The sequence below is a fragment of the Prunus mume genome, linkage group LG7 (assembly GCF_029339155.1).
Source record: "Prunus mume cultivar Tortuosa linkage group LG7, ASM2933915v1, whole genome shotgun sequence".
In the NCBI taxonomy this organism is placed as follows: Eukaryota; Viridiplantae; Streptophyta; class Magnoliopsida; order Rosales; family Rosaceae; genus Prunus; species Prunus mume.
Window position 1 is genome coordinate 1482391 of NC_142704.1, and position 22227 is coordinate 1504617.

At 38.1% G+C, this 22227-nt stretch overlaps 3 protein-coding genes across 3 annotated transcripts; 2 read left to right on the forward strand and 1 right to left on the reverse strand.

The window, feature by feature from the left end:
• The first annotated feature begins 890 nt into the window (after window positions 1-890).
• Window positions 891-2626, forward strand: LOC148915187 (salutaridine reductase-like). The gene is made up of 5 exons (XM_089041790.1): window positions 891-1048; window positions 1135-1378; window positions 1532-1606; window positions 1842-2021; window positions 2117-2626. Exons 1-5 carry the CDS (start codon window positions 1014-1016, stop codon window positions 2495-2497), a joined length of 915 nt encoding a protein of 304 aa, XP_088897916.1. The 5' UTR covers window positions 891-1013; the 3' UTR covers window positions 2498-2626.
• A 3876-nt stretch (window positions 2627-6502) lies between these two features.
• Window positions 6503-11127, reverse strand: LOC148915188 (putative DEAD-box ATP-dependent RNA helicase 48). The gene is made up of 11 exons (XM_089041239.1): window positions 11042-11127; window positions 10417-10764; window positions 10180-10286; window positions 9817-9872; window positions 9505-9729; window positions 9207-9413; window positions 9000-9086; window positions 8694-8789; window positions 8402-8617; window positions 7573-7755; window positions 6503-7087 (listed from the first exon to the last, which is right to left on the reverse strand). The coding sequence occupies exons 1-11, from the start codon at window positions 11125-11127 to the stop codon at window positions 6857-6859; spliced, it is 1842 nt and encodes a 613-aa protein (XP_088897365.1). The 3' UTR covers window positions 6503-6856.
• Window positions 11128-16967: 5840 nt separating this feature from the next.
• On the forward strand, window positions 16968-18686 carry LOC103337493 (salutaridine reductase-like). Its single transcript, XM_089041521.1, has 5 exons — window positions 16968-17114; window positions 17201-17444; window positions 17596-17670; window positions 17902-18081; window positions 18177-18686. The coding sequence occupies exons 1-5, from the start codon at window positions 17080-17082 to the stop codon at window positions 18555-18557; spliced, it is 915 nt and encodes a 304-aa protein (XP_088897647.1). The 5' UTR covers window positions 16968-17079; the 3' UTR covers window positions 18558-18686.
• Window positions 18687-22227: the final 3541 nt, after the last annotated feature.

Sequence of the window (22227 nt, forward strand, 5' to 3'; positions counted from 1 at the left end):
TATGGGCCTACATTTTAATTTGAAGCAGAGGTTTGTCATGCTTCGCTATAAAATGGGCCTTTGCTATAAAATGGGCCTCTGTTGTTATTTTCAGGTTTTTCTTTTTCTTTTTCTTTTTCTGGTCGCAATTTGTTATTATTTTCAGTTTAAGGAAGAGAAAAAAATGTCGTACAAGTGGTTAAGAGCGTTTAACCCATACACGAGTCCGAGTCCGAGTCTTATAAATATTTTCTTTCTAAATATTTTGTTAAAAATGTGATGAAGTTTAATACAAGGCATTTGAAGTCAAGTTTGCTAAATGTCAACTAGCTTTTGGTCTATTAATATCTCGTTCTAATGTTAGAAGACACTGGAAACTCAAAGTGTTGCTATCAACAAGTTGCAACTTGCAAACCCATTGATGAAAACAAACAAAAATTCATGCAAGTTAAAAACCTAAACATAGAAATAATAAGAAGCTTTGTCAGCCCTTACCTCAATGGATCTTAAGACAACAGAGAACTTAAGACCATTTCATTAAAAAAAAAAAAAGTCAATACGGGAATATAATATCCCCAATAATTCATGGTGGCTACGGGGCCGGAGACACATTGGAAAGCAAAAGCATTTTGGAAAGATGTCATGGCATACGGGAATATAATAAGTAAATTTAGGTTTTAGCCATAAAAAAATTTTCACTTTTGGAAAAAACCTCTCAACTTTTAAATCAAAGACATGCAAATGTAAATGATTTCTTAGGAAATCCAAAAATAAATAAGGGCAATTTTGTCCATTTTGGCTTCTTTTAAAAAATTTCTCTCTCCTTTTGCTTTTTCCACAGTCTCCCCCCAATAATTCATGGTGACACATTGGAAAGCAAAAGCATTTTGGAAAGATGTCATGGCATACGTCACCAGTAAAAACTCATAGGTTGAATCAACTTTGACAATTTAGGAGATAAATAAACTATAAATATCTTCAAGAACAGAAAGCAAAAGCACTCGGAATTCCTTGTAAACCATCATCTACAGAAAATGGAAGAAACAACAATCACTTTTGGATCTAAGAGGTACATCTGTCTTTCAATTTGTTTGTTAATTTCACCATTGAATTAAAATTCTTTCTTAATTTTGGTTTTGAATTTCCTCAAAATAGGATTGCAGTTGTAACTGGAGGCAACAAAGGGATTGGATTTGAGATAAGCAGGCAATTAGGTTCTAATGGAGTTGGGGTGATATTAACTGCAAGAGATGAGAGGAGGGGCACTGAAGCTGTTGAGAAGCTAAAGGCTTCTGGCTTCTCTGATGTGGTCTTTCATCAGCTGGATGTCACTGACCAAACTAGCATTGCTTCTCTGGCTGATTTTCTCCAAACTCGGTTTGGAAAGCTTGACATATTGGTAACTCTTTTGATCTCTCTCTCTCTCTCTCTCTCTCTCTCTCTGTGCATCTTCTTGTGGAAACTGCATGTTATCTTTTCTTCTCATCACTTTATTTTTCTTAACCACTTATAACAGAAATGTGTGTTTTATTTATTTATAAATATATTGCAGGTCAATAATGCAGGAGTTATTGGATCTTTATTCCTCACTGATGACAAAGAGAAGTTGGCAATTAGGCCTGAGGATGTAAGTCAATAAAATTCAGATATTTCTTTAGACAAAAAAAAAAACTAGAACAAAGAGAAGTTGGCAATTAGGCATGAGGATGTAAGTCAATAAAATTCAGATATTTCTTTAGACAAAAAAAAAAAACTAGAACTCAATCTGTATCAAGCTAAGCTAACAATTTTATGATATATTTTGATGTACTTGAATCACTTACTAATGAATATATCATTGACAAGAGCAAATACCGATGCAGCTTATAGGTCCCAATGGTATCAAGAATGAATATGTAAAGCAAACCTACGAGACAGCAGGGGATTGCTTCAAAACAAACTACTATGGAATTAAGCAGCTCACAAAAGCACTTATTCCACTTCTTCAAAAATCCAACTCGGCAAGGGTAGTCAATGTCTCCTCTGCATTGGGACAACTAAGGGTACACAACCGAATCCGAATCATAAATCTATATACAACAATATGTTATGTTATGTTGTTAGATTGATATAAACATATCGGTTTATTGATCTTTAGGTTATTCGAAATGAGGAAGCCAATAAGGTGCTAGGAGACAGTGATAGCCTCACAGAAGAGAAAGTGGACAACTTAGTTGAGGGATTTTTGGAGGATGTGAAGCACAATTTGATTGAAGCCAAAAGCTGGCCTATTAATCAATCTGCCTACATTGTATCCAAAGCAGCTCTGAATGCTTATACCAGAGTCTTGGCTAAAAAGTATCCTAGCATTGCCATTAACGCAGTCAGTCCTGGTTTTACCGCCACAGACATGAACAATTATACCGGTATCCTCACAGCTGAAGAAGCTGCTAAAGGTCCGGTGAAGGCGGCTTTGTTGCCGGATATTAGAGTTTCTGGCCGCTACTTTGAACAGACTGAATTGTCAACCTTTGAATGAAAATTTGAGATGTAAAATGATATAAGTGTTTGCTTATAATATACCTATGCACATGTGACATGTACGTGTGTATGCACAATGTGTTTTGAACAATAAATTTTAGTTTTAATAAAGGTTTCAATTTCCAGATCTCTTCTCCTCTTTTTCAATTCATGTTGGAAAGAAATATCACTAAACAATGTGGTCTCATGTTAAAATTTGGGAAAGAGATAGAGACATTTGGGAGAAAGAGCGAGAGGGAGAACAAAATAATAAAATATTTGAGATTATCTAAAATAGAGAATATTGCTGAAGAAAACACATTTTAAGTAGTTTGCTATAATAATTTTCTAGCTATTTTAACTAGAATTTGGCTAAAATTTGGACTCTCTCGGAGATGCTCTTAGGTACTTATACATGATTATGGATGATGCCACATGGCAAGCATACTAAGAGAAAAGGATAACCGTTTCCTAGCTTTTCAGGAAAGAGGTGATATAAGAAGGCGATGGATAGTGCAGGGTGATGTAGTGTGGGTGACTGTCCTATCACTTTATTTCATCTTCAGCCGATATAAGAGCACTTCCACCAGTTAGCCCATTGTCATGGCAAGGGAGCCCTAGGCGGTACTATTCACGTGAATAGTGTCGCCTAGGGCAAAATTGTATTTCCAGCAATGCAAGGCTTGCCATGGCAAATACTATTCATTTTTTTGTTTTTTTCACAACTTTGTTTACTTAAACAATTAATTTGGATAATATTTTCGGATAAGATTTTTGGGTTCTTATGTGTCAATACTATTCATATCGGATCAGATTTTCGGTTTCAAATTTCAGATAAATTTCAAATTTCAGATACATTTCAAAATTCAAATTCAGATAAATTTCAAATTTCAAATTTCAGATACATTTCAAAATTCAAATTCCAGATAAATTTCAAATTTCAAATTTCATGTGAATTTCAAATTTCAGATAAGATTTTCACCCTCTAAAATTGCGCCACGTGTCATCTCTATCTGCCTAAATTTTTCTATAAATGCAGAGGCTTAGCTCATACCTCTCACACCATATCTTCTCTACATCTTCATTTCTCATATTTTAGATTTCATTTCTCATATTTTAGATTTCATTCTCTATTCTCAATGTCAGACAACATGGAAGAGGTTTTGGAGAGGCAAGAGCGAGAAAAGCGAGCAAGAATGCGTAGAAGAGCTACAAGCAAAAGGGCGCAGAGAGAACTAGATGAGCAACTTGGTGTGGCCATTGCTTTGCTAGAGGAAGAAAATCAGAGCCGCCGTGGTTCACGAGAAGGCCGGGCACCGAATGTGGACAGACATAGACATTCTCGGGGTAAGAATCTTATGGAAGATTATTTTATCCCACAATCTCTGTACTCTGATGTTCATTTTCGAGCAAGATATAGAATGCAACCTGTTGAAGAAAAATGTAAATCTCCAAACATAATTTCACCACCACTAATCAATTAATGGGGTTTTATTATTTTAGGTTCGACCCATTAAAGACGCAAGTCTCTTAATTACAATCCCTCGCTACAAGGGAAAACCCTTTGATTCCATCATAAAGAAACAGAATGTATGTGTTTGGTTTTGCGGCTGCTCCCAAGTTCAACCTCAGGGTGCCTACGTATCCTTTGCAGGAATCAAGCCACTCGTAGTTCAAAGATTCGCAATGAATAGATGACTCATTGCAAAAAGGGGAATTTGAATGAATTCGATTGAGGGGTGTTTGAGTGAATTTAGTTGAATAAGCCAGGGATTCGATATGGAGTTGTGTTTGGGATGGTTGCATCTAGATTGAATCTCTAGATTGCCTACGTACCCTTTCAAAGAGATCAAACCAACGTAGTTCGGACTTGATTTGTGTAAAGGTAGATATTTGATTTGTGGGGATTTGGTTGCGGTTGCGTCTATTAGGATGCTAGACTGCCTACGTACCCTTTACGGGATCAAACCAGCGTAGTTCCAAAGTTTAGAAATTAATGGGATGCTAGACTGCCTATGTTCCGTCACTCGTGATAAGAATTTTACATAACATAACATAATTAGATGAGGATAGCAAAATAGTGTTATTCTTGTGACATGCAAGTTCTTCTCCCTATTACGGGGCTTGAATAATTAGATTTGATATTTTGATTAGGACAGGCTCTAAAGCCTACGCATGCTCTACGGCCTCTATTGCTAGGGTTGTGAGAGACACACACACCTACCCATGACCTCTCATCTAAAACAAGTTTTGGTATGCTTTGGTTTTGTTTCGTTTTTTATACAAATGATATTGGGGAGGGGGTAATCAAACCTCGGACCTTGAATGCAAAAGTAAATGCTCGTAAGTTCTTACCCACTTGAGCTACAAGCCCCTAGCGCTTTTATTTTTTTTTCTTAGTTTGAGCTTTATTTGACCATAAGCATTTTGTTCAAAGCCTCTTCATGTTGTTTTAAAACTGAATTGAGAGCTTGATTCGGCTGTAAGAAGAACATCTCAGTAATGTTTTCGGCCTTTTGAGCATTAAAACAGCAGCTGCCTAATTTGACTTCCTTTATAATAAAAGAAGACAATATTATTTGCTTCCCATTTTTCTTGCCTGCAAACATTTGTTAGTAATGATGGCCATTGGCCGCCTTGTCTTTGATTAAAGAAATGCACGGCAGATAAATTATTTCAAAACATCACTATACTTGTTACAGAAAAATAGGGATTCTTCTGACGTCAGTGTTATTTTGATGTTGAACTTATATGGAAAAATTCACTATTAATGTCCTTATCAAGGAACATTATCAAATTGAGTGATGACTTGAATTTGCAATCTGTTGCGTACTAGCCAGGCACAATCAAAATGACTCTTGTAGAATACGGTATTCACCTTCGGAGAAGTACGTAAATCACATTAGACCCTAGTATAATTTTTGGACAGCTAAGGTCACAATTGATGATCTTTCTGTTCCAGAAGTTCTGGAGCTCAGAAAATGTCTAAGGTTGCTTTGTTCATCAGAAAAAAAAAGTACTTTATAGTCGTATTCAGGCTTAACACAAGCTATCTGCAGCATGAAAAGGAAATAGTCTACAAAAGCAAACTTTATTTACAGCATGTCCACATTTATAGTTCAGACATTATTACACTCACAAAGTTCAACCATGCAATGGTGCCCCTCACATTATGCAGGACTCTCTCAGACAAAAAAGTAACGTCTTGAGCCGTGAGGTCAAGGATTGACTTGTCGAGGTGTTTATGTTCGACAACGGAGTCTGGAGATTCGGAGTCCTCTTTAAGGAGGCACTTCTAGATGTTACATTTTGTCCAATATAAAAACCAAAGCTTCCTTGTGCACCATTATGCTCTGAAGACTTTAAAGACCTTAAGTTTTGATGTATAGGCAGCATGGCCCTTGCAAAATCTATGTCAAAAGGGAACATAACTTTAAGCTCAGATAAGTTCTTGCAATGAGTACCAATAACCTTCATGAATTCAGCTCTTAAAGACAAGGAACAGCCAATGACACAAGCTCTTTCCAATTAATTCTTGATAGCTTGTTCAAATCCACCCACTGCTATGACATTCCAGGCTGGAAGAACAAGTTGTTTGAGGTAAGTCTGCAAGGAAAGAGAGTGTCAGCATTAGTCCCTGATTCAGCATGATCAGACAATTTCTGTTTCAATCGAACACCAATTAGTACACTTTTGGAAGTGAAATTTAGACATTCAGGCTGCGCAAATCAAGTGTACATTACTCGTGAATGCATGGAAATGGAAAATCAAATTCAGACATTTGGGCTGCGCAAAAATGTACTCATTCTTTCCAAAAATATCATTGTTTTTACTACAAACAATAATAATTGACATTCACATATATATGATATGAGTTGCTCAAATTCCCAAACTCAATTAAAAACTGCCATTACCTTCTGAAGCCAACGTAGTTTTTGTCCGATTGCCATTCTACTACTAGCGATGCTTTAGTTCATATCAACATTTTTATGAGTTGCTCTACTTTTTTAGACCGAGGAGGAAATAAGAAAGAGAACATGCAGCTTCATATTATAATTAGAATGCTTACAATACGGATAGAATGTACAATGAGGCATACATCTGCTTCACAAATATCGATATATAGCATGATGCAACCTAAAGAAACCATTGTATTTGGCAATAACATGCGATAAAGGTGTGCTTCTACAGCCATTTCAACAACCAGTGCTAGACTAGGCAGGCATTCACCATAAGACAACTTTTCATGTGAAACAACTTCTTGAACTAGGTGAACCTGTTTACACACTTTAGACGAGAATGAAGGTCCTTGACTTCCTTGTCTTCCTATCCCAGCCAGTCAAATCAGCAGGTTGCTTATCCATGTTCCAAATGTATGCTACTTTCGTATTCTTATGCCAGGTATATCTCTCAAGCCCATCTTCAATGCTGTCTTTCTAAAGAGAGAAGGAGGTTTTTGCAAACCAATTGATTGACAAAATTGGTTGGCTTGCTCAACAAGTGTGGTTTTATCCCGGCCAATTTCCCTGATTGAGTTATAGTACCCAAGCCAAGCATGAAAGGCTGCTTCTTTGACACTACCGTCAATCTTGGCTAATGAATCCTCAATCTGCAAGAATAAGCGAAAACCCAGCATTACAAATAAGAAACCCGCACATGATTGTATTTCAAACTAACTGATACAAACAAGATAATGAAAACCTAGAAGCTACTAGCAGATTTCCTAAATACTAATAAAACAAATATGGGAAATTTTAATGAACAAAACCTAGTTCATCACTAGGATTGGGGTACTGATTGCCATGTCTAGTAAAAATTCCAGAAATCTGAAATCTACAAATTGACTTAATTAATCATCTCAACAATGGTTGGATTGGACCATGAAAAGAGAGCAAGCTTTAAGAATCTTCAACTTGTAAACTGTAAACACAACCTCTTTTTGATTCAATAAGTTTTTTTTTTCTTCAGGTTTTATTCAACTTCATTTTAAATTTTGTTCTTTCCCATATGCCCAGAAATAGTATCTGAACTCAATAATGCGATTCAGAATTCAGATACAAATACAAAGAATAGAATTGGAGGTGATGCAAGAACCTTAAGTTTAGTGCCTGGATCCAATCGCAGCGTAGGAAATTTTTCAACAGGCAAATCTTTTAATTCATCCAGAAAATACTCCTCCCATGGTGCAAGTAACAATATGCCTTGTCCTTCTTTGCCTTCTCGTCCCGTTCTTCCAAGACGATGTATATATTGATCCCGGTCAGAAGGAATACCCACCTGGTAACAATCAGACTACGTATTACTTTTACTACAAGGCAGTGCAGCCACATACAAAAACTCATTCATCAGTTATATTTTAAATCCTTTTTCCCTTCTTTGTTAGTTTAATGTGAAATAGTTAATAGATGCAGACATTTATGTTCTAATGTGCTATGGTGAGTAGCTCTTTATGCATTCAAATATGTTCGAGTCCCCACAAATCTCCACATAGCTGAATGAGTGGATCAAAGCAAAGTGAGCTAGTTCTGCCTCTAACATCTTTTCAGAAAAACAATTCGACAAATCTCATAATCGCTAAATCTAAGCAATGATTGGAAAACTAATACTCAAGAAGAAACTATATACATTAACGCTCAATGTGAGAAGCACTACCATCGTCGTTAAACATAAAAGCCAACACTATACACAATGTAGGCTTGGGAATGCTATGTAAATCTAAGAAGGAAAAAAATTGAACTCCTGCTGAGCCACCGCATCTGCATTCAGTCGGAACATATTAATGTTGGTCCACTACGTCATTTATGTACACAGAAAATAGATATACATGTAATTTTTACATACGTTAGAAAAATCAATTAATTCACATGTCAGTGATATAATTAGGTTCAACCTATAAGAAAAACATAATTGAGCTGGCAAATACCTGAATGACTAAGGAAACATCAGGATAATTCATTCCACGTGCGGATACATCAGAGGTAACAAGAATCAGTCGTTTTGATACCTTGAATTCCTCAGAGATACGAGTTCGATAGAGTTGAGGCTTCCTGGAATGCATCTCCTTAACATTCATTTTCATTTCACGAAGAACATGAAAGAGGAGGGATGTTACCATTCCAGTCGTACAGAAAACAATAACCTGAAAGATACAACGTTAAGCCTCAGGCACATACAACACAACCAAACATTTGAATCCACAAGCTATAACATCAAACCTTATAATCAGGTGATTGCGAGATATGCTCCATCAGAAGCTGGTGCACTATTTGAAAATGCAATTCATGTGGTTCAACAAGAGATGATTGCTTAACCTGCACTCACAAGTAGAGATCGATTCATTACTCCAATGTCATATTTTATGCTTCAGGTATTATCAGAACCATTTCAACCATCTATAATAAAGTAATTAAAATGATGTACACCAGAACTGTTTCACATTAAGAGGCTGAACAGAGATGTAAAAGCAAGATTCATAATAAATTCTATATTGGAAACTACACCAACTGGTCAATGTTATATACCTTATCATGAGTTTCAACACAACCTAAACCCACTGTGTCAACAAAGGCATGGTCCTTCTTCAAGACAAGCTGTGATATTCGGCGAACCTGCATATTCATAATCAAGTAAAATCTGGGCTTTGAGTGGTTTCATGCCGCAAAATATACCAAGTGCCTAGTAAAATTGTTCCTTTAAACTTCAGACTTGAAGTATAAGGATAGTCGAACCTCTTTTGGAATTGTTGCAGTAAAGAGCAAGGACTGCCTTTGACGAGGCAAACAATCAACAATTTTCTCTATATCCTTCCGAAATCCTAGGTCTAACAAGTGCCCAGCTTCATCAAGTATCAGCATTTTCAGTCCCATCAATCGCACCAACAAGCCTGACTTATTCTCAATGTGGTCCAGCAACCTGCCAGGAGTTGCAACTATTATCTGCGAAACATTTGTACAATGGATTCTTACTCTCTTCACAACCACACTAAAATTAAGCAGGACTTTCAATGACCAAGCCAAATGTACAAACCTGGCATGGATTTGATTCTAGACGTTTCTGGTCCTCTTTGAATCGCGTGCCCCCAACTAATGTTTGCAGACCTATGCTATCATGGTACTTCAACAAAACATTTGTTTCTGCAGCTATCTGACTTGCAAGTTCTCTTGTAGGGCAGAGGATAAGAACAAGAACTGGAGACACCCGTTGATTGGTATGGCTAGTCTTAGCCTTCACAACTGCTTCAATAGCAGGAAGCTGTTTGTGTTTAACAAGAGAATTGAAAAGAAAGAACCTAAAATGCTATGAATAACTCTAAAATAACAAAAAAGTAAAATGATGTACCACAAAAGCTGCAGTTTTTCCGGTGCCTGTTTTAGCTTTGATCAATGCATCTTTTCCTGTAACAAATAAGAATGAAAATCATCGCATACCGTTTGATTTTTTTGTTAAAAGAATCGTCACACCCTTTTTTCAAGTCAATTAGGCCGGAGGACCCAGAAATTAACTATCGATCATTTGATATGATCATATGAGTTTGGACAAATTGATTAACTAAACGTCCCCTAGAGGACACCTTAGCAGATTAGGATCTCATCCAACCCTAGGATGACTTGGGTTTGAACTACAAGTGGAGGCGTTCTATGTAATTTAACAAGGAAAGAAAAAACCAAATAACATGGCTAAAACAAGTAGCCAACTCCTCACCTTCAAGACAAACAGAAAGAGCAGCCTCCTGTACCCTTGTCATTTGAATATAGCCAGCAGAAGTCAGTGCCTTGACTGTCAATGGAGATATACCACACCCATCAAATCTGCCAAAAACCGAAAACCAACCGGATCACCAATGGGCACATACACATTTAACTGATCAAAGACTAAAATTTTAACATGTCCACAAATGTAATATAAGAAAAACAACCAAAGTACAATAATTTTGCATACCTCTTTCCACTAAGAATTGTCTCCTCCAGTTCCCTATCCTCCCCTCCTTCATTTCCAGCAGCATTTTTCTTACTAAGCTCATACCTTATCGACTCAACCTGCTGCGCAAAATCACTCTCCTCGTCTAATGAATTAAGGGGCACCCTCCTCTTAATAATCTTCACATCATACTTTCCCAATGAAGCACTATTCCCTAATTTCCTCACATTTATCCCAAATTTCGAATTCTCATTAGCAAAGGGCTGTACGGACTCACCCTCTGAATCAAAATCCGAGTCTTCATCACTTGAATTATCGTTTCTCCGAAAGCGCCCTCGGCTCTGAACTGAGTAGTTCCTGTTAGAGTTTCTGTAATGCAAGTTTGTTTTGATTTGAATAAGCTCCTATTTTTCAGGAGCTAGTAGTTCATTTAAGTTAGGAGTTGATCAGGTCAAGTATTTAGTTGCCACAGTCTTCGGGATGTGGAGACGTGGTTTGCTTTAATTTGTTTTTCAGTTGTAATGGCTATTTAAGCCAAACATGTTCTGTTAATAATTATTGGATTATTTCACGATCTTTACAGCTTCTTAGAGCTAGGTCTTTGATACTCCAACAATTGGTATCAGAGCCCTTAACAGGGCCTGACTGTGAATACGAGAGATTGAGAGTTCTCTTGAAATGGCAGAAGGAAGCAGCACCTATGTGCCTAAGTTTGTAGGGCACTATGATCATTGGGCTGAGCTGATGGAGAATCTGCTTCGTTCCAAGGAGTATTGGAATGTTGTAGATCGCGGCATCATGGTGAATGTCGCAGGAGAAGTACGGTCTTTTTCCTCAGTGGTGGCAGAAGGAAGTCAACCCACTGATGCTCAACGGAAGGAGCATGAAGATAACAAGCTGAAGGACTTGAAGGCAAAGAACCTTCTCTATCAAGCAATCGAACGAGATGTGCTTGAGACCATTCTTGACAGAAGCTCCTCAAAGACAATCTGGGACTCCATGAAGCAAAAGTTTCAGGGTTCAACGCAGGTTAAAAGGGCACAACTGCAGTCTTTACGTTGTGATTTTGAAGTTCTTCGCATGAAGGAAGGAGAATCGGTGAATGCTTACTTTGCTCGTGTTTTATCCATAGCCAACAAAATGAAGGCTCATGGAGAGAATATGAGTCAAACAATGATCACGGAAAAAATCCTTCGATCAATGATTTCTAAGTTCAACTACGTAGTATGTTCGATTGAGGAGTCCAACAACATGACTACAATGACCATTGACGAACTTCAGAGCAGCCTTCTTGTGCATGAGCAAAGAATGAAGGGTCAAGGTGAGGAAGAGCAAGTCCTCAAGGTCACCCATGAAGACAAAACAGGAAGAGGTAGGGGACGAGGAGCTGGGAGAGGTGGACGTGGTAGAGGAAGACAAACCTTCAACAAAGCCACGGTTGAATGCTACAAATGTCATAAACTTGGGCATTTTCAAAACGAGTGTCCCAGTTGGGAGAAGGGTGCCAATTATGCCGAGTGGGATGAAGAGGAAGAGCTTCTACTGATGGCTTACATTGAGGACAAGAATGCCAAGAGAGAAGGTGTTTGGTTCCTAGACTCAGGATGTTCTAACCACATGTCAGGAAGCAAGGATTGGTTCATGGAGATGGATGAGCAATTTAGACACTCAATAAAGTTAGGCAACGGTGCAAGGATGACTGTGATGGGAAAAGGGAGCATTAAGCTTGAGACCGAAGGTTTAACCCAAGTGGTAAGAGATGTGTTTTACATTCCTGAGCTCAAGAATAATTTATTGAGCATTGGTCAACTTCAAGAGCGAGGACTTGCTATTGTCATGAAAGATAGGGCGTGTAAAATATATCATCCTACGAGAGGTCTTATTATGCAAACTCTAATGGCAGCTAATAGGATGTTTGCTTTACTAGCCACTATGATTACTCAGCCTTCAAAATGTCTAATAGCAAGCACGGATGACTTATCAGACTTGTGGCATCGTCGTTATGGTCATGTGAACAACAAAAGCCTCAAAGCCTTAGAAAGCAAGCAACTTGTCAAAGGACTTCCCCAACTCAAAGCCATGAACAAAGCATGCACAGTGTGTCATCATGGAAAACAACATCGAGCAGCCATTCCTAAGAAGAGTCAATGGAGGGCTTCAAAGAAACTTCAGTTAGTTCATGCTGATTTGTGTGGTCCAATCACTCCAACTTCAAGCAACCTAAAAAGGTATTTGTTGTGCTTTATCGACGATTTCAGTAGAAAAGCTTGGATTTATTTCTTAGCCGAGAAGAGTGAAACTTTTTCTATGTTCAAAGTATTTAAAAATCTGGTTGAAAAAGAGTCTGGGTGTGATATATGTTGTTTGAGGACAGATAGGGGAGGTGAGTTCACTTCCAAGGAGTTCAACGTGTTTTGTGTTGATCATGGCATTAAGAGACAACTCACTGCTGCCTATACTCCTCAACAGAACGGAGTGGCAGAACGTAAGAATCGAACTGTATTAAACATGGTTCGATGCTTGCTTTCCGAGAAGGAGATGCCTAAACTTTTTTGGCCAGAAGCAGTTCGATGGGGATTGCATGTGTTAAATAGGAGTCTAACTGTGGCAGTAAAAGGAAAGACTCCTGAAGAGTGTTGGAGTGAAAAAAAACCCAATGTCGAATACTTCAGAGTTTTCGGCTGCATTGCTAACGTGCATATTCCTGACAAGAATAGAGTAAAGTTAGATGAGAAGAGTCATAAATGCGTGTTTCTTGGAATTAGTGAAGAATCTAAAGCCTATCGGCTTTATGATCCTACGGCTAAAAGGGTGATTGTTAGTAGGGATGTTGTGTTTGAAGAGAATGAGAGCTGGAATTGGAGGAGGAGTGATGAAGACGTGAGGAGTGATGTCTTTACTTGGGTAGATAGTGATGATGGGGAAATCAGTGACTATGATGACGAAGAAGAAGAAGAAGGTGAAGATGAGGAAGAACAAGTAGAAGGAGCTGATTCGGGTACAGAAGAGTTGGAAGGAGAAAATGATGCTGCTACACCAGAGGAGAGAGTTAGGAGAGCACCTCGATGGATGGAAGACTATGTTAGTGGAGCTGGTCTTTCTGATGAGTCAAACTTGGCTTGTTTTATGGTACATGATGATCCAATATGTTTTGATGAAGCAGTGAAAAAACAGAAATGGAGGAAAGCGATGGATTTGGAAATGGAAGCTATAGAAAAAAATAAGACATGGGAGCTTGTAAGTTTGCCGAAAGGGATGAAGAAAATTGGTGTCAAATGGGTTTTTAGAACAAAGTTGAATGAAAAGGGAGAAGTAGATAAATGCAAAGCACGTTTGGTAGTCAAAGGTTATGCTCATAGGTATGGGATCGATTACAGCGAGGTTTTTGCACCTGTGGCTCGTTGGGACACCATAAGATTGATCTTGGCTCTAGCTGCGCAGAAAGGGTGGATTGTTTTCCAGCTAGATGTCAAGAGTGCGTTTCTTCATGGGGAATTGAAAGAGGCAGTATACGTGGAGCAGCCAGAAGGCTATGTTCGTAAAGGAGAAGAGCATAAAGTCTTGAAGCTTAAGAAAGCTCTCTACGGCTTGAAACAGGCTCCAAGAGCCTGGTACAGCAAAATCGAAGGATTCTTCATGAAGGAGGGTTTTGAGAAATGCAGTCATGAGCACACACTGTTTCTCAAACATGAAGTTGGAGGTAAATTCTTAATTATTAGCCTCTATGTGGATGATTTAATTTATACAGGGAATGATGTGGAACTATGTGAGAAGTTTAAGAAATCAATGAAGCTAGAGTTTGACATGAGTGATTTGGGGAAGATGAAGTACTTTCTAGGAGTTGAGGTTCAGCAGAGTTGTGAAGGGATACATTTATGCCAAAGGAAGTATGCTGGGGAGGTGTTGGAAAGGTTTGGAATGGGAGGCTGCAATCCCGTGAAAAACCCTATCGTGCCAGGCACGAAACTGGTGAAAGATGGTGGAGAAGTCAGTGTGAATTCAACCTTGTTCAAGCAATTGATTGGCAGCTTGATGTACCTATCAGTCACTAGACCAGACATTGCATTTGTTGTTTGCATGTTAAGCAAGTTCATGGCAGATCCGAAAGTATCTCATATGGCAGCAGCAAAGCGGGTTCTCAGGTATGTGAAAGGGTTTGTGAACTTATGAGTGTTTTATGGAAGGGGTGCTGAGAATTTGGGAATAATTTATGAGAAAAATTCTGAAGTTGTTCTTAAGGCCTATACCGACAGTGACTATGCTGGTGATACAGATGATAGAAGAAGCACTTCTGGATATGTGTTTCTTCTAAGTGGTGGTGCAGTTGCATGGAGCTCAAGAAAGCAACCAGTTGTGACCCTTTCTACCACCGAAGCAGAATATGTAGCTGCTGTGGCATGTGCTTGCCACAGTATCTGGATGAAAAGAGTACTCAACAGTCTCGGTTTCTCTTCATGTAAGTGTGTTAAGATTTTTTGTGATAATAGTTCAACTATCAAGTTATCAAAAAATCCTGTTCTCCATGGAAGAACCAAACACATAGATGTGAGGTCCCACTTCTTACGTGATCTGGTCAAGGAAGGTGTTGTGGAGTTAGTTCATTGTGGTACTAGTGAGCAGGTAGCAGACATCATGACAAAGCCTTTGAAGTTAGAGTCGTTTGTGAAACTGCGTGATCTGCTAGGAGTTCAAAGCATGACGCTTATAAACTGACTTGCCTTCAGCTAGTGCAGTTTAGGGGAGGATATGTTAGAGTTTCTGTAATGCAAGTTTGTTTTGATTTGAATAAGCTCCTATTTTTCAGGAGCTAGTAGTTCATTTAAGTTAGGAGTTGATCAGGTCAAGTATTTAGTTGCCACAGTCTTCGGGATGTGGAGACGTGGTTTGCTTTAATTTGTTTTTCAGTTGTAATGGCTATTTAAGCCAAACATGTTCTGTTAATAATTATTGGATTATTTCACGATCTTTACAGCTTCTTAGAGCTAGGTCTTTGATACTCCAACAGTTCCTACCCCTAACGTGATTGCCACTCAAATTTATCAAGTTTACACTTCTACCATTTCCCGCCAAATCACGACCTTTCGATATCAGCTTCCTCGAGTCTAACGGCGGTGCGGTAACCGATCTCGTCCGTGCGTCCGAGCCAACCGGTGGAGGCCGGTCATCAATCGGCCCATCCTTTTCGTTCCACAAATCTTCTGCGCCTTCTTTCATGAACCGATCTGCTAGGGCTTTAAGGTGCTCGTTGGGGTTCATAGGGTTGTGCGGTTTCGAACCCCGATTTGAAAACGAGTCGAGTTTCCGCGACTTTGGCCCGGATTTGGGAGCGGAGACGGGCCTCGTAGAGCTGTTTCTCTTGTTCTAAGAGGCGCTTCTCCTTCTCTTTGGCTCGTTTTTCGTGCATGCGCTTCCATTTCCATTTGGTGACGCCTCCGGAAGGTCCGGGCCCGCCGCCCATGGGTCGGTCGATCTGAACCTGCATAGAAGCTTCGAGAAGTCTCTCGACCGTTCCAAAAGGATCGAACCGGACATATTGTGTGTGATTAGTGATTCAGTGATCGAATAGTATAGAGAGAGAGAGAGAGAGAGAGAGAGAGAGAGAGAGAGAGGGGAAGGGTTTTACTGGTTTAGGGTTTAAGGAAGACGATGGGTATGGGCCTACATTTTAATTTGAAGCAGAGGTTTGTCATGCTTCGCTATAAAATGGGCCTTTGCTATAAAATGGGCCTCTGTTGTTATTTTCAGGTTTTTCTTTTTCTTTTTCTAGTGGCAATTTGTTATTATTTTGAGTTTAAGGAAGAGAAAAAAATGTCGTACATGTGGTTAAGAGCGTTTAACCCATACACGAGTCCGAGTCCGAGTCTTATAAATATTTTCTTTCTAAATATTTTGTTAAAAATGTGATGAAGTTTAACACAAGGCATTTGAAGTCAAGTTTGCTAAATGTCAACTAGCTTTTGGTCTATTAATATCTCGTTCTAATGTTAGAAGACACTGGAAACTCAAAGTGTTGCTATCAACAAGTTGCAACTTGCAAACCCATTGATGAAAACAAACAAAAATTCATGCAAGTTAAAAACCTAAACATAGAAATAATAAGAAGCTTTGTCAGCCCTTACCTCAATGGATCTTAAGACAACAGAGAACTTAAGACCATTTCATTAAAAAAAAAGAAGTCAATACGGGAATATAATATCCCCAATAATTCATGGTGGCTACGGGGCCGGAGACACATTGGAAAGCAAAAGCATTTTGGAAAGATGTCATGGCATACGGGAATATAATAAGTAAATTTAGGTTTTAGCCATAAAAAATTTCACTTTTGGAAAAAACCAAAGCTTTTTCAAAAAAGACAGAAAAACCTCTCAACTTTTAAATCAAAGACATGCAAATGTAAATGATTTCTTAGGAAATCCAAAAATAAATAAGGGCAATTTTGTCCATTTTGGCTTCTTTTAAAAAATTTCTCTCTCCTTTTGCTTTTTCCACAGTCTCCCCCCAATAATTCATGGTGACACATTGGAAAGCAAAAGCATTTTGGAAAGATGTCATGGCATACGTCACCAGTAAAAACTCATAGGTTGAATCAACTTTGACAATTTAGGAGATAAATAAACTATAAATATCTTCAAGAACAGAAAGCAAAAGCACTCGGAATTCCTTGTAAACCATCATCTACAGAAAATGGAAGAAACAACAATCACTTTTGGATCTAAGAGGTACATCTGTCTTTCAATTTGTTTGTTAATTTCACCATTGAATTAAAATTCTTTCTTAATTTTGGTTTTGAATTTCCTCAAAATAGGATTGCAGTTGTAACTGGTGGCAACAAAGGGATTGGATTTGAGATAAGCAGGCAATTAGGTTCTAATGGAGTTGGGGTGATATTAACTGCAAGAGATGAGAGGAGGGGCACTGAAGCTGTTGAGAAGCTAAAGGCTTCTGGCTTCTCTGATGTGGTCTTTCATCAGCTGGATGTCACTGACCAAACTAGCATTGCTTCTCTGGCTGATTTTCTCCAAACTCGGTTTGGAAAGCTTGACATATTGGTAACTCTTTTGATCTCTCTCTCTCTCTCTCTCTCTCTCTCTGTGCATCTTCTTGTGGAAACTGCATGTTATCTTTTCTTCTCATCACTTTATTTTTCTTAACCACTTATAACAGAAATGTGTGTTTTATTTATTTATAAATATATTGCAGGTCAATAATGCAGGAGTTATTGGATCTTTATTCCTCACTGATGACAAAGAGAAGTTGGCAATTAGGCCTGAGGATGTAAGTCAATAAAATTCAGATATTTCTTTAGACAAAAAAACTAGAACAAAGAGAAGTTGGCAATTAGGCATGAGGATGTAAGTCAATAAAATTCAGATATTTCTTTAGACAAAAAAAAAAAACTAGAACTCAATCTGTATCAAGCTAAGCTAACAATTTTATGATATATTTTGATGTACTTGAATCACTTACTAATGAATATATCATTGACAAGAGCAAATACCGATGCAGCTTATAGGTCCCAATGGTATCAAGAATGAATATGTAAAGCAAACCTACGAGACAGCAGGGGATTGCTTCAAAACAAACTACTATGGAATTAAGCAGCTCACAAAAGCACTTATTCCACTTCTTCAAAAATCCAACTCGGCAAGGGTAGTCAATGTCTCCTCTGCATTGGGACAACTAAGGGTACACAACCGAATCCGAATCATAAATCTATATACAACAATATGTTATGTTATGTTGTTAGATTGATATAAACGTATCGGTTTATTGATCTTTAGGTTATTCGAAATGAGGAAGCCAATAAGGTGCTAGGAGACAGTGATAGCCTCACAGAAGAGAAAGTGGACAACTTAGTTGAGGGATTTTTGGAGGATGTGAAGCACAATTTGATTGAAGCCAAAAGCTGGCCTATTAATCAATCTGCCTACATTGTATCCAAAGCAGCTCTGAATGCTTATACCAGAGTCTTGGCTAAAAAGTATCCTAGCATTGCCATTAACGCAGTCAGTCCTGGTTTTACCGCCACAGACATGAACAATTATACCGGTATCCTCACAGCTGAAGAAGCTGCTAAAGGTCCGGTGAAGGCGGCTTTGTTGCCGGATATTAGAGTTTCTGGCCGCTACTTTGAACAGACTGAATTGTCAACCTTTGAATGAAAATTTGAGATGTAAAATGATATAATTGTTTGCTTATAATATACCTATGCACATGTGACATGTACGTGTGTATGCACAATGTGTTTTGAACAATAAATTTTAGTTTTAATAAAGGTTTCAATTTCCAGATCTCTTCTCTTCTTTTTCAATTCATGTTGGAAAGAAATATCACTAAACAATGTGGTCTCATGTTAAAATTTGGGAAAGAGATAGAGACATTTGGGAGAAAGAGCGAGAGGGAGAACAAAATAATAAAATATTTGAGATTATCTAAAGTAGAGAATATTGCTGAAGAAAACACATTTTAAGTAGTTTGCTATAATAACTTTCTAGCTATTTTAACTAGAATTTGGCTAAAATTTGGACTCTCTCGGAGATGCTCTTAGGTACTTATACATGATTATGGATGATGCCACATGGCAAGCATACTGAGAGTAAAGGATAACCGTTTCCTAGCTTTTCAGGAAAGAGGTGATATAAGAAGGCGATGGATAGTGTAGGGTGATGTAGTGTGGGTGACTGTCCTATCACTTTATTTCATCTTTAGCCGATATAAGAGCACTTCCACCAGTTAGCCCCTTGCCATGGCAAGGAGCCCTAGGCGGTACTATTCATGTGAATAGTGTCGCCTAGGGCAAAAAAAAAATGTGTTTCCAGCAATGCAAGGCTTGCCATGGCAAATACTATTCATTTTTTTATTTTTTTTCACAACTTTGTTTACTTAAACAATTAATTTGGATAATGTTTTCGAATAAGATTTTTGGGTTCCTATGTGTCAATACTATTCATATCGGATCAGATTTTCGGTTTCAAATTTCAGATACATTTCAAAATTCAAATTCCAGATAAATTTCAAATTTCAAATTTCATGTGAATTTCAAATTTCAGATAAGATTTTCACCCTCTAAAATTGCGCCACGTGTCATCTCTATCTGCCTAAATTTTTCTATAAATGCAGAGGCTTAGCTCATACCTCTCACACCATATCTTCTCTACATCTTCATTTCTCATATTTTAGATTTCATTTCTCATATTTTAGATTTCATTCTCTATTCTCAATGTCAGACGACATGGAAGAGGTTTTGGAGAGGCAAGAGCGAGAAAGGCGAGCAAGAATGCGTAGAAGAGCTGCAAGCAAAAGGGCGCAGAGAGAACTAGATGAGCAACTTGGTGTGGCCATTGCTTTGCTGGAGGAAGAAAATCAGAGCCGCCGTGGTTCATGAGAAGGCCGGGCACCGAATGTGGACATACATAGACATTCTCGGGGTAAGAATCTTATGGAAGATTATTTTATCCCACAATCTCTGTACTCTGATGTTCATTTTCGAGCAAGATATAGAATGCAACCCCATCTGTTCAATAAAGTCATGCATGATATTTGCAATTATGATGACTACTTTGTTCAAAAAAAAATTGTGCTGGAGATTTGGGGCTGCTTCCCGAGCAAAAGCTCACAATTGTGATAATCGAATGTTGGCGTATGAGTCATCTGCTGATCAGGTGGATGAGATTGCCCGGATGGGGAAGTCCACTATTTTGGAGAGCTTGGTGCGATTTTGTGATGCAGTGGAAAATCTGTACACGGGGACTACCTCCGCAGACCTCGCCCGAGGACATGCAACGGCTTCTACAAAAGCTAAGTCTCGTGGATTTCTGGAATGATTGATAACATTGACTGCATGCACTGACAATGGAAAAATTGTCCATCTGCTTGGCAAGGGATTATGGGAATCGGAAAGAGCAGAAAAGTATCATCCTCGAAGCGATTCTGGTTTTGATACATGGGTTTGGCACGCCTTCTTTGGAGTTGCCGGCTCTCAAAATGATTTGAACGTCCTGGGTCAATCCCCGGTGTTCAATGATGTTTTGAGAGGTGAAGGCCAACTATTACATATCAAATTAATAATACTGTCTACCAGAACGGGTATTATCTAGCTGATGGTATCTACCCGAGGTGGACAACATTTGTGAAAACAATTCCACATCCCCGATCCCACAAGGAAATTTTTTTTGCTGCCTAGAGGGGTACAGAAAAGATGTGGAGAGGTGCTTTGGTATCCTTCAAGCCCGATGGGCAATTATCAGGGGAGCGGCACGTCTATTTGATGAGGAGGTGCTTAGAAGTATAATGATGACTTGTATCATCCTCCACAATATGATTGTGGAAGATGAGTATGATTACGATGCTGCTGAAGATGAGTATGAACCAGATCCAATGAACACCGCTTTAACACGAATTTATGAAAAACCTATGGGGCTAAATGGAGAACCAGTGCAGCATGATCCGTTAGTTAGAGACGATAGTTTCATGCATCGGATGATTGAGCGCTACACGGAGATGCAATTGTCATATATTCATGAACACCGTCAAATGGACTTGATGGAGCATTTGTGGGCGGTGAAAGGCAATGAAGGACAATAAAGTAAAGTGAAGATGTGTTTTTAATGTTTATGTTTATGTTGTATTTTTAGTTATGCTTTGTTGTTTTTTTATGCTTTAGTTGTGGTTGGTTTATTTGTTATGCTTTGATTGTGGTTTGTTTATTTTTTATGCTTTGGTTGTGGGTTGCTTTTTATGTATGGAATGTTTTGAATAAAAAGGAATGTTGTTGAATATTTTCTTCATTCACTAAAAGAAAATGAATACAACTCATAAAATAAAATACATGAATTATAACTACTTTTTTAAACAAAACAAAAAATACAATGAAATGAAAGGCAAGCAAACTAACTTAATGGTTTTGATCATTTAACCAATCCGTGTTGCTAGGTCCATCGTCACGAAAAAGTCTTCGTCTCATAACATCCCTTCGTTCTAACTTCCAATATTGTTTTGTTTCAGGGGACATATAGGTTGTATCCATAGCCATGGTTTCCCGATCATTTTTTTCAATCTTTCCTTGGCGTACATACTCCCTTTCTTTTGCATATTCTACTTCCATTGCTCTATCGTGCTCTTGTTGTTTCATATCCATTTCAATTCTCATGGCTTGCATCTTTGAAAGCTCCTCCAAATATTTAGATGTATTCTTGGTAGAATTACTCCCTCTCTTCGCCTTCGCCGCCTTCCTCCCAATAGGCCTCGGCTCTTTTTCGATAGGTGAGTCTTGACTCATCGGGGAATCCATAGGTGAATCCGATGTCGGTGTCTCATGGAGTGGCATCTCGTTCAACACTATCGTTGGACCCGTTAGAATAATTTGGAATCTCTTACAATTCTTCACCACCTCCCAACATAGGGTATGGTTGAAACTTTTTTTCCCTTGCCCAGTAGCACCAAAAAACATTTGTGCTTGCATAATCTATATATATAAAAAAAGGTAAGGCAATAAACTTTATAAAATATTGGCAATGCAACAAGTATAACAAAAAATTAATGGAAACACAAGAAACTTTAAAAAATATTGGCAATGCAACAAGTATAACAAAAAAATAATGGAAACACAAGAAACTTTAAAAAATATTGGCAATGCAACAAGTATAAAAATAAAAATAAAAAAAGGAAATACAAGAAACTAAAAAAAATATTAGCAATGCAACAAGTATTAAAAAAATTAATGGAAACGCAAGAAACTTTAACCATTTATTAGAAATGCAAAACAAAATATAAATATTGCAAGAAACATTCATATTAATATTGGAAATACAAGAAATATTAACATAATATATA